This window comes from Martes martes, assembly GCF_963455335.1.
Source record: "Martes martes genome assembly, chromosome: 8".
In the NCBI taxonomy this organism is placed as follows: domain Eukaryota; kingdom Metazoa; phylum Chordata; class Mammalia; order Carnivora; family Mustelidae; genus Martes; species Martes martes.
In genome coordinates, this window is record NC_137895.1 from 25,323,264 (window position 1) to 25,336,448 (window position 13,185).

The 13,185-nt window shown below is 35.4% G+C and overlaps 1 protein-coding gene across 2 annotated transcripts in view; it reads right to left on the reverse strand.

Annotated features, from left to right (window-relative positions):
- Positions 1 to 3,516: 3,516 nt before the first annotated feature.
- The window catches only part of METAP2 (methionyl aminopeptidase 2), a 31,614-nt gene continuing 21,945 nt past the window's right edge, over positions 3,517 to 13,185 (reverse strand). For both annotated transcript variants that reach the window (XM_080811422.1, XM_080811421.1), the window contains exons 5-11: positions 11,109 to 11,270; positions 10,188 to 10,369; positions 9,266 to 9,360; positions 8,909 to 9,005; positions 5,814 to 5,917; positions 5,058 to 5,173; positions 3,517 to 4,202 (exon numbers count right to left, since the gene is read on the reverse strand). In XM_080811422.1, coding sequence (XP_080667548.1) covers positions 3,950 to 4,202; positions 5,058 to 5,173; positions 5,814 to 5,917; positions 8,909 to 9,005; positions 9,266 to 9,360; positions 10,188 to 10,369; positions 11,109 to 11,270 — 1,009 coding nt within the window. In that variant the 3' untranslated portion in view covers positions 3,517 to 3,949. The remainder of the gene's footprint in view (positions 4,203 to 5,057; positions 5,174 to 5,813; positions 5,918 to 8,908; positions 9,006 to 9,265; positions 9,361 to 10,187; positions 10,370 to 11,108; positions 11,271 to 13,185) is intronic.

The window sequence follows — 13,185 nt, forward strand, 5'->3', positions numbered from 1 at the left end:
TTTAAAAGGGCTTACAATTTTGAGTTTCATTGTTTTTTTACTTAGGAATCAGTGCACTGTTTATACATTTTGTATCTGCAACAAAACTTTTACAGAAACAAGATTAGCATAAATATGCTTATCAATGACAGCAAGCAGGTAACTAAACTTTTTTCAAGTACTTGGGAGTTTTAAACTTTTAGTGTTTACTTCAGACTAGCATTACCTCTTTTTTATTTTGATGTCTTAGTTGGCTCAGATCATGAATTTGTGCAATCTTTTACCGAAATTCAGGTGGCATCATTTTATACATTTATTTATCTTTTGTAGGCATTTTCTATATGAATTCTTATTAGATGGAAAATTAGATACTTTCTTTACTAATAGTCATACCAAAAAAAAAAATTTATTTCAGGCCATTTGTATGCTGAAGTTATCTTTGCCCTTTGAAGGGAGTTAAACTACTACTGTGAAATATCAAGGTATCACCTAAATACTCATCAATCACACTAATTTATATTCCTGAGGCTTTGTGTGTTACAGGGCTCAGAATAGACATTACTTTGGTTAACGGAACTTCCATTTTTCCAAAAATTTATTAAGTTTTAATAATTGTTCTTTATTTGGCATAGTCCAAAATGAAAATGACAGCTTTATAAATAGTATATTTAAATTACTTCAGTACTGTGGACATGAAAACAATGATGGCTGGGACTTACAATGATGATTTGTTTGGCAGCAAACAGGTTTGTCCAGATTCTAAATAAAGTCTTATCAAAAATCTGAATTCAGCAGTGTATTATGATGTACAAGTACAGTTTAACTTGAATAAGTTCATTTTATATGTTTAACATTAGATCTCTTAAAAGCTTTGTACAATATCTTGAGATTTTTAAAGGAAAAAAACTGTCTTCTTGAAGAGAAAAAAAATTGGCAACTGAGCAACATGTTCAGCATCTTATATATCTAAATAGCTGAAGGCTTGGATAACTTTTGCTCCAATTATGTGAAGATTAGGAGCCTCAGATACTCAAACACTGGGCCCTTACTTTTTTAATTAAAATTTATCTAAACTTGCATCTTATTAAAAAATACAGTATGAAATATTCTGCTCTTCCTTAATAATCTTACTAGATTTCTTCAAAATCCAACTGCTGGTACTATTCACTAACCTCTATAGATCAGCTATTTAACATCTTAGCTCAGGGTTAACCACTGGAAGATCATTTTTTCCTTTCTTAAGGGGGTTTCAGGTTGAAATTTCAGATTGAAATCTTAACGAAAGGTAATATCCTGTGGAATGCTGTTCTTGGCTACTGATCATCTATTAAGTATAAGCTTGAAAAGGACCTCTATTAGCAAATTTTACTTAAATTTCAGAGAACAAGTCATTGGGTCAGCTGATCATGAAGTGCAATGAGAATTTACCTCTGAACAGACAAATCGTTTATGCCAAAAATACAGCTTCAGTATTAAATGGCTAAAGTTTAAAATCATTCATTTAAATACCTATGCAAGTTGTTACCTCAACTGTTAACGTAATTATACCTCATTAAAGATTTATGTGGTCAAGATAACTAGAGTCTAGCCTCTTTTAATTTCAAGGATTACTTTATATTTGGGTTAACTGCTGTACACTTTTGCACCTAGTTTTAGGGAAATTATTTTAAAAACCACTCTGGAAGCTTCGCTGTTTCTAATAGTATAGTTGCTTGTTTCAGTACTTTACTCCATTGTAAAAATATAGGAGAGAAAGTGACTTAGCCTTTTACTGTAATCCCTCAAAACCAAAACCTTTGAAGGGAGGCTGTGTGTGTGTGTGTGTTTGTGTGGCCAAGGGGGTATATGGGAACTCTGTACTTTATGCTCAATTTCGGTACAAACGTAAAACTGATATTAAAAAAATAAGTCTCTTAAATTTACAACAAAACTAAAACCTAGCCAATGAACAGAAACTTAGATTTCTTGTTCTATATCTCAGTGTAGACTTTACAATCAGCTAAGTTGATCTAACAAAAAACAACATGTTTTGGTTGTAAAATAATTTACTAAAGGCACTATTTGTTAAACATCAAACTAATTTGTTACCAGTAAGGTACATCATTGTAAACATGACAAAATGATTTCAAGAGATACATGGCTAGTAGGTAAACAATACAATTTTTTTAAGTGACAGCTTTCCTATTTACAAGATCATATTCCTTCCAGCTATTCCAGGGGCTTGCAGTGATGCTACTGCTCCCAACAGTTACACCAGGGAGGGGGAACTTGGAGCTCATAACTGGTTTGAAATCACTCCTGCTAAAGAGGTCTTACAAAGCTCCAAAATTCTTCACTCATAAGGTCAATTGTAAAACTCTTTGAGCTTAGAAATCAAGGTACTTTCTGTCTCCCACCAAAACACATCAAGGTGTGGACTCAGAACCCCAAAAGAACTAGCTGGAGGCCCCAAGACCTATAACATGCCCAAGCATGAATTGGTGAGCTCTGCCACTAGGCACATCACAGAAAATGGAGGAAATAATCCAAAAGTAGCTCTTGAACATTAGCACCATAATAAACATGGCTCATATAGCTAAAAACTAGATTGTTTATCCCATAAGATAACATTCATTTATAGCTCTAATGCTGAAAGAGCAGCTTTTTAATGTATAATAGATCTAAGTACAGAAGTCCGGTTTTTCTTCCTATGAGAAAAACATTAAACAAAATACAAACTAAACAGCATCCCAGAGGCAGTGAATCTCATTGTGCTAAAGCATATACAAATTAAGGCTTTACCTTGGTACATAAACAGTTTTAAAATTATGTTGGAACATTCCCAAAAAATCAGTTACAAAGAATTCAAGCAATTTGTTCAAGAATCTGTAGTGGGACTCAGTTCAATCAAGCAAGTATTCAGCATCTTACATTCAACTTATGCACTTAGCTGCCATAATGTTACTGTAACCTCACTCCCTGAAATGCCACCATAGTTTTGATTCAAGCCAGTCCAGAGGGCAAGGTGTTAAAGTAATTTGGCTCACTAATGAAAAAGCCTAATGATGCAATTAAACTTTTCTAACTAGAGCACAATCCAAGTACAGGAAGTTTCCCTGTCTTAGTATTTGTAGTTTTGAATGCCCTTTTGGTTTACTGAGTAAGCTGAATATGTTTCCTGGTAAGTACTACCACTGGACAGAGGATCTATATATTGAGATTTTACTAAATCAAGGTTTCAAGCTGGTATAATGTTCCTACTAGCATGTTTCAATTAATAGATCTTTCCAATGTCGGGAAAAAAATGAAAGACAAAGATTAATATGGTTCTAAAAAGAAAATAAAGGCAAACTATTCCTAAAGCTCTATATTAATTTCTGAAGATTCTCCCACTTTATGCATGTGCAGAACTTGTTTTAGCCACTATATCAGAAGAAAAGTTTCAGTGTAGAGGTCTACAATCAAGATAAAAGGCTCTACATTTCCCTACATGTTTAGCTATTTATGTTTAGCTAATTCCTGTGTAGAATTATAACCACAGACATTGAAATATAGCTCTCAGATCTGAAAATGTCTTTATTTTTTAGAAAATGGATTCCAGGAAGGTTAAAAAGCAATACCAGAGGGTATAGGTGCAGAGTTGGATGTAGTCATTCAAAGCATTCAATTAAGAATATGGCAATATAAATATCTGGAAAGCATCTCTTAGGTGTTCAAACAAAAAATGTATAAGTCATTCCTAACTAATTTGAGCTTTATAGCATTTCCTAGATGGGAAAAACAGTTAACATTTGAAAGTCTTGAAAGCTTTTTCCTTGGCTAATTACATTGGATGGTTTGCCTTTGATCAAATTCCTTCCTTTTTAAACATGGATAAAAGCATTACATAGGTCCACTGTTAAACAGACAACATGTTGCAAATTACTTCTGGTATAATGTATTCCAACAAAGCTTAGAAAATAAAAGATGTTGAGGCGGCTTTGGACTAAGTTTAATAGTCATCTCCTCTGCTGACAACTTCTTTACACGTTGGACGCAACAGTATGGTATGTTCAAACTGCGCTGTGTATGATCCTTTAATGTCACATAATGGTGGATATGGATCTACAATGCCCAAGTCACACAGATTCTTCAAAGCCATCAAGTATTTACTTTCTCCCAAGCGATCTAGCCATCTGCGGCAGAAGGCAAGGGTGCCAAAGTTTTCATTGATGACATTCAACAAGTGTTTTGTTCTTGGAAGCCTAAGAAGAGAAAATCCAGAATTAAAGGTAGTTAAAAAGTTACCCATTAAGGAAAAAAAAAGTTTCCCCATTAAGGAAAACTTATACAGTAGATATGGCTTTACTCAGTAATTCAAAAAACTTTTTGTTGCCTCTTTCAACATTCAAAAGTCAGAATATGTAACAGCCCATACCTAATTATACACGGCAGCTGAAGGCTGTCTTATTATATTTATGTGTCTATGTGCAACATGTGTTAATTTCCCCATAGAGACTCGTCAACAGTACTATGATGGGAATTTCCTTTTCTGTGCATCAAGCTGAAAAGACCTGCACATAAAGGAGGTATAAATCCATCCTTCAACCATCTTCTCCAAAAAGGTTAAGGGGGGAAAAAAGGTAAAAATAGAAAGTTTACCAATAAGAAAATATTAAGAACAAAAACCTAGAAATGCTAGGGGTGCCTGGGTGGCTCAGTGGGTTAAGCCTCTGCCTTTGGCTCAGGTCATGGTCTCCGGGTCCTGGGATTGAGCCCCACATCGGGCTCTCTGCTCAGGGGGAGCCTGCTTCCCCCCCTCTCTCTGCCTGCCTCTCTGCCTACTTGCGATCTCTCAACCTAGAAATGCTAGCAAAATTATGACCTCTCAAATTACCATCGGAAACTGGATCTTAAGAGAATATCTGCCTATATCGTTTTTATTGCAGTTACAATTTTTAACAGGCTAGTTTCTTTGCTGTATTATAAAAATCCACAAAACTTACTGACAGGCTATAGAACTGTACACTTATGAATGTACCACGGTGGGTATTTGTCCAATTTTAAAAAATGCTCCTAACTGGGAAAAGAAACTTGTATTAAAAACAACAGTCTCTCACCTGATTGGCACATGTCCAACATCAAAGTTTTTCATGTAGTGTGAACATTCCATATCATCATGAACAACGCCTTTTCCTGTGCTTCCAAAGGTTTCAATGGCATACACTTCTCCTTCCTAAAGAATATGTAAGAGTCAGGGGAGAGAAGAAAAATCAAGAACTAATTAAATTGCCATCTGTTAACTTCACCCTGCGGTATTATTTACTTCATGTAAGAAACAACATGAAATAACCCCTGGCAGTCATTATCCACCCTTCCTGCTTTATCTCCTCAGCACTCTTTGGTCTTTCTGTGTCCTATTAGAATGTAGCCTTTATGGGGCAGCCAGGTGGCTCAGCTGGTGAAGTGTCTGACTCTTGATCTCGGCTCAGGTTTTGATCTCAGGGCTGTGAATTCAAGCCCCAGACTGGGCTCCACACTGGGCACAGAGCCTACTTAAGAAAAAAGAATGTAGCCTTTACATGGGCAGGAATTTTATTTTGTTCACTATTGCATCCTTAGTGACTACTAAAGGGACTGGCACCTAATAGATGCCTAATAAGTGGTGAAAAAACAATCCTCTGGCTAGCCACCTTCCACATCTAACTGAGCCGTGGTCTGACCAGACACGATCTACACATTCACATAGACCAACTCCTGTTGGAGTACAGACGGCAAGTTCATTTTGCTCAACATACTACATACCCATCTACCACCAACTTTAGTTTGGAAAAAAATAAAAATGCTTCATAAAAAACTATTAATGGCACACATACCTCCATTCTTGTTGCCTCTCCTCCTTTCACAATGGGCACTGTTTTCCCAGCGTGTATTCTATATGGCCCAATTGAATGTCCATTTAGGTTACGGATTGGTTTCACTGGCATAACAGGAAAAGACAGTTATTCAGGGCCTTCAGGAGCACAAACAGATCTCTTAGCTTTCTGGCACAGACTTCAAGTATTGACTTAAAAATAAGACATGGCTCTACTAAACAACCCCACATCGGCACAGTTACATACAAACTGGAAAACTAGTGGAATATGAAAAGATGTTTACAGTGTTATCAATTAAAAACTAGAAGGGAGGAAGGGAGATACTGGGAAAAAAACAAATTATGTGATGACACAATGGGGGTCCATCTAAGGAGGTATCATTAATAAAAGTTATAAAATGCCATTTACACTGTGATTACAAACAAAAAATACAGTTATGGACCAAAAGGTAATGTGAAAATGAGAATTTTGTGTCAAAATGACAGAATTATAAAATGAAATTTTATTATTATAGCACAGCTCATGTGTTAGTGAGGAAAATTTAAACAATTCCAAGGTCCTGAGACCAATGACAGAATGAATTGTGGTATATTCACACAATGGAACACTATACAATAATAAAAACAAAAAGTTGGGATACAGTGAACAACTGAAATAAAACCTAAAGAAAAAAAGAGCAGAGGAAGGCACAGCTGTATGCATACTGTTTTATTTATTATACATATCAAAATTAAGCACAATACTATTATTTAGGGATACATAATTAGGTGATAAAGACATTAAGAAAAGCAAATGCAAATACTTTAGCACTCCAGACAGTGGTTTGCTAGAGGAAGGTTGCTATAATTCAAAAGGGTACACAGAACTGAAGGGCTTTTGAAGTGCTGGGAATATTCTATTCCACAAGGGATTGTAGTTTTCACAATTGCTTAACTGAATTTTTATGTTGCACATATCTCTTCACACATGACGTAATTCCACAATAAAAAAGGGCTTAAAAAAATCTAGCTTTACCAGTGCTAGAATTCTCAGTACAAGCTACCTTTCTTTCAGGGCAGAAGTAGGTAGCAAGGTTTTTTTCAATTCAATGACAATGAAAAAATGACAATTATATTTAGGGGATGGCACAAAAAAAACTCTCAATTAGCTCTTCAAAATTAAAAAATTAAAAATTAAAAAAATTAAAAATTAAAAATTAAAAAATTAGCTCTTCACCTTCTTTTACAAATGGTAAGCTAAATTTACTTTAAAATTCAGTAAGCATCACTATTTCTCCAAGACCTGGCAAACTTACCCCACAGGCCAATCAAAAATACATTTACTTAAGATTTCTTAGCTATACCAACCTCACATAAAAACCAAGTTACACAGGCGGAGCAGGGCATAGGAGTATCCATTTGTATATTATACAGGTTGTGATTGCAGCAGGCTAATTCTGGGACCATTAACTATAAAGGTAACTTTCCAATTCTATAGCTTCCTGATCAAGGTAAATAAAACCACTCCCTTGATGGCTCATTCTGTTATGTGGTTTCCGGAAACTGCCGCTGGGAATACAGCCTACTATCCATTTTTTTATCTTCCCAACATCATGATTTGTCTATTATCTTTCTACTCAAATTAGTAAAAATTAATTACGCCACCCTCCACTAAAAACCTTGATCAACACAATAACTGGTATCAAAAAAGGGGTGCTGAAACAACAGAATCTAAAATGTTGCACTGGGTTAATGGAAAGTTTAAGAAGGCAGATATTGATTCCAGTATTTCAGGTTGGCAATGTTATGTGGTTAACTAAATATTAAGTCAAACTGTCACTTAATATATCCTGAAAGAACACAAGCCAACCAAAATTGCAGAATTAGAAAACAACAGAAGGAAAGATGATTTGAGAGGGACTTGAGTAAGCATTGTTTGTTGTGACACCAATCCCAAATCTGGGGGAAGAAAATCACAAATTTGTTGCATACTAGTAAATTCCAGGCATTGCCATAAAATTTACAGTTCTTTAAAAAAAAAGAAAACATGATATCCTTAATCCTATTACAGTCAAAGAAACTTGGGTTCTGTTTACAGGATTTATCTAAGTTCAGATAGACCTGTCTGACCCTACAGTATGACTAAGTTTATCTAAGTCAGATAAACTTAGAACTGTCTAAGTTTATCTAAGTCAGGTAGACCTGTCTGACCTTACAATATGTTTTCTTCATTATCCCATAATACCTCCCATCCAAGTGTGAGCAGCCTTAAAAGAGTATTTTGATTTGTACTGGTGTTCACAGGATCTGACAGAGAGCAACAAGAACAGGTAACAGCAGGTTCCAGGTTCCCTTCTGTAGTTGGTAGAAACATAATACTCTATCACTATCAGCAAGGTTGTGCAAAAAATGCTAAATGATGTGAATTTACTGAGGGCAAGGAAGCATGAGTGTCTCTGCAAAGAGGAATATAAAGAAGAGACAGGATTTGGTTAAAGGAAATGTAGGAGATATTCGGTGAGAGAGTTATTAGAATAGCAGTTAGAGAAAACAGTGACCAGAGATTAGGAAGGGGGATAGTGGTCAGACCCTGAGACTGGAGAAAGGCTAGAATGATGGGAAAGCATCAGAGAGCATAGGTGACTCTGGGACTATGTACCTAAGGCAGTAGCTAAGAAAGACTAAGAGGCAAAGGGATAAAGATTAAAAAGGAAAGACACACAAGAAATTAACTGGACTCTAAATTCTGAATTCAAAGCAAAAAAAGTGGGGGGTGGTGGTGGATGCATCAATGGGAAGAGTCTCTGGCTTGTCTCTGAGCCTCAATCTGACTAGTCACAGAAAACCAAGTCTGCATTTTGGCCAATCTGGGATAAATCCCTCGGTGTCCCATCACCTATACCACAGTAGCTTGGCAATAATTCCCACCTAGTGACCACAGTTTTCCTAATATGAGGAGGTCATTCATTTCCCCCTCCCCCATTTTCCCTCTTTGTATTCCCAGGAGATAGAGATAAAGCAGCTGACCCAAAGAAAGCACTCAACACAATTCTGCAAAATTAATTCTGTAAGAGGTCACATGCATTTCAAAGTAAGATACAGTTTTTAAAAACCTACCTTGATATGTCTTCCCATCTATTTCAACCTCATAGGATTCCATAACTTCTTGGATGGCCTCACCAACATCACACAGACGGACATCAATTCCAGCACACTAAAAACAAAATGATGTATACATTTTTACTCAAAATGAAGATTTTTATAGCAATTTATTAGTATTTTAAAATAAAGGACGATTAAATAAACTGCTTTGCACATTATAACTTCGTCTGTAAGTCTTTGGTACAGTGTACTAGAATTACCCACTTTAAAACCCTAAGGGCAGTAGACCGGTCTTACATAATCCAAAGACCTTAAACAGGCTAGAAGAGGTTCAAAATACACTGAATGAAATTGTGCTTCTAGTTCACATACCTTTATTCCAGTGTTAGTGGCATCTTTTACAGCTTTTAATAATGTATCATATTTGGGATTAAAAGTAACAGTAAAAGCACAGTCAATAATCCTACCTGAAAGAGAAAATTCTTCTTTAAGTTGACTTATCCACTAGTTAATTTGTCTACTTCATAGCATCTACTCTATTAAACTTGCTAGTTAAAAGGAAAATAAAATGATGGGTTCAGATGAAGGCAACAGTCCAAGTACCCAGACAGTATTCACAATCCAAGTGGAAAAAAGCATACATTAGTTACATAAAGGTTTTAGAATAAAAAGACTATTTCCAGTGTTAGTATATATTACTTCAACATAGTACCAATTCAGTACTAACCCAGGTGGATAAGCAAAATTATAAACAGAAACAAATCAGAGAGAAAAACCTGGGGAACTAAAGAATAGCAATGTGGCCAGAGAAAATGTATAGGTTCACAGACACTGGTCAATCATCAGTTCAGTTTCTCCAATTTAGCAAAACCTCAGGTTAAATACCTTATCTGAGCTTTATTTTCTCACCTAAAGTGAGATAAAAAGATACTAACCTGAGGAGGTTTGAGAGAGAATTTAGAAAAGCCAGCAAGTATATAAAGGTTGAAACTTAAAGGATCTAAGTAAATATTTGTTGTTATAAGGATAAATGTCTGAAACAACAACATGAAGAAATGCATGATTAAATTCTTCACACTTTGATACAAAAAATAATAGACCTCAACTACCCAACAGTTTTCATTATATTCCATTTAGCAGGATGCTTAAAAAATCTCAAAATCTGCCTCAACACAGCTCTACTGAAAAGTAAGGCATAAAGAAGAAAACTGGAGAGTTCAAAACCCGTAGCCCCATCCAGCAGAAAGAAGACTAGATTTTTTTGGATAGGGGAGGCTTATTTCCAAGAACTTACCACTTATATGTGTTCCAAAGTCTATCTTACAGATGTCATCATACTGTAATACTGTTGTGTCACCAGCATTTGGAGTATAATGGGCAGCACAGTTATTCAGAGAGCATCCGGTAGGAAATGCCAGGCCTGCATTTAATCCATTCTCTTTAATTAGCTTTCGTGAACAGTCTTCCAACTTTTCACTATTAAAAAAAAATTGTTTACTTTTACATTTTTGTCCTTATATACCCTACAAGTCATCAGGTCCAGAGAGTTTACTAAAAACTCTTAAATTACTTTCTGGGAGTGATCTGAGCACTTCCTAGATATGAATAAGTAGTTCTCTGATGCTATGAAAATAGCAACTCATCTCCAAAAGATAAAAAGAATTTATTTCCATTAGAAGTCTGAAGAAACAGAACCACAAGATCCACTTTTTACTTAGTTTTCTAGGAAATGAGATTCTTGACTTAGACTAATTTAAATGTTGACTATGTTTTATTTGCTCAATGTTGCACACCTAAAAAATTGTCTGAATTAGAGGACTGTTGCCTTTTACAACTAATTACTTCTCAGGGAAAACTAGAGAAATAACTACTTTTATTGGTTTCTTCATTGCATTATAACTATGTTTTATGACCAATAATTTTAATATTAATTGTTAGATAGCAAAATAACAGATTTTCAAGCAGAACATAAGAATCATAATAATGTGGGCATTTGCATATATAAGTGGACATGAGTACAAAATACAGTGGTTGAGGTATAAATGTCCTCTTACAATTTCCTCATTACATCTACAGTACAAGAACTCAGAGATATTTCTAGGAGCTTCACTTCAGGTTTTAGCCAAGTAATAATGAAAGCCAAACATTACAACTGGAGTTAGCACTAAAGAAAAAAAAAACCATCATGTTCTTACAAAAACATTATTTCTTTTACCAGATTTCTATCATTGTCATCCCCGGCTTGATCCAGCTCATAACATATTTTCTAACTTGTCGATGTGCTTCTGCAGCTTCTCGAAAATCATTCCAAATCTCTTCACTAGCTTGATCTAATGCTTTCTTTTCTTCACTCGTAGTTCTCCAAGCAGCTGTTCGCCTTTATAGTATGTACAGCATAGTATTAGTCATTAAGAAAGAGCAGATAAAGATAAAAGCAGAGAGATAAAAATATACTAATATAAGACATTTTAGATAAAACGCTACACATTCAGTTTCTCTTATTAAATGTCAGCAAAATTTCTGAAATACAAGTAGTCACACATTTGCAATCCAGCCAAATCAAGTTAAACCTTCTTTAGGACTCAAAAAAACAACAACAACAACAAAGAAACAAACCTCAAGTGAGATTTCATTCATAGAGACTAAAACTCTGCCACACAAAAAGACAAAATCTTAAGTCAGAAGAGAGTCCTAGAAACCAAGGAATGGGAGAAAATGGTCATCCTTCCACTCAAGGTTATAGTCTAAAAGGCTTCAAAAGACCACACCAAAATTAGCATTTAACTTCAAACACAGGGTAAGTACTAATGCAAAAACTTGACCTGGAAATCTTTATACACCTCCCTCAAAACATAAAATATTGTGTGTTTTTGTAGGATTTTTCTAATTGTATGTATGTACGTATGTATATATGTGTATATCTATATCTCTATCTATATATCTATATATGAAGTGATCTTCCTTGAAGGATATGGCTCATATTTTAAAACTGCCAGGAGTATGGGGCGCCTGGGTGGCTCAGTTGTTAAGCGTCTACCTTTGGCTCAAGTCATGATCTCAGGGTCCTGGGATCAACCATGCACAGGGCTCCCTGCTCAAGCAGGGAGTCTGCTTCTCCCTCTTCCACTCCCCCTGCTTGTGTTCCCTCTCTCGCTGTGTCTCTGTCAAATAAATAAACAAAATCTTAAAAAAAAAAAAAAGCTGTCAGGAGTAACAAGCATTTTTTATCCAGTATGTGGGAATGAGGAGATCCACTGACTCCCTTTAAGCAGCATATTTCAAAAGCAGCAACTGTTTTCAAATGAAAATCTTTTAAAAAGTTGTAACTTTCACACATTAAGGAATATTGAATATACAGCTCACAAACTCAGTGATCACCGATATATAAATTATATTCACTTATAAAAAAGTGATGCCTTCAAGGAATTACTATTTGTCTCAAAGTATGGTCTACAGGCAAATCCAGCCTGGCACCTGTTTTGTCAATAAAATTGTACTGCAATACAGTTATGCCCATTTGTTTATATGCTGTTTTTAGCTACTTGCATGCTACAAAGGCAGAAATGAGTAACACCCAAGGCCTGAAATATTTCCTATATGGACACTTAAAGAAGTTTTATACAACTGCTCTACACCAAGTCCCTAAGTTAATGCCCCCAAATGCCGTTTTTCTGTGTCACTGTCAAGTTCATTACGATTACTTTCTACTGCAGCAGCTACCTGTGTGCCAACATCTAGCACCTCTAATTTGCTACAAAGACTCAAAGGGGCTGTCCTATGTCTATTTAAGGATACTTAAGCATCACAGAGGCTTCTTTCGTTTCTTTTGTTTAGAAATGTATTTTTAATTAATTATTTTTATTAACATATAATGTGTTATTTGCCCCAGGGTACAAGTCTGTGACTCATCAGGCTTACACACTTTACAGCACTCATCCTTTCACATACCCTCCCCAATGTCCATAACCCAACCACCCTCTCCATATCCCCCCTAGAAATGTATTTTGAATCTGTATAATGATGTTATCAGAAAACTGAAATATTGCAACACCATCTGTTAAGGTCAGTTTTAAACTCCACAAATATTTAAATGTATATAAACTACTTTTATCCGAATAGTGAAGACTCAAGAAGCAATTCCTAATAAAAGTATTCAAACGAACATCCTTGGACTAGAAGGTAACAGGATAAGATCCTTTAAAAACTATACTCTCGACATGTGGCTCAATCTTTTTCAGCTGCAGTATAGTTGCTCACTCCATGATGGGACAGACAAACTATATCTCCTGACC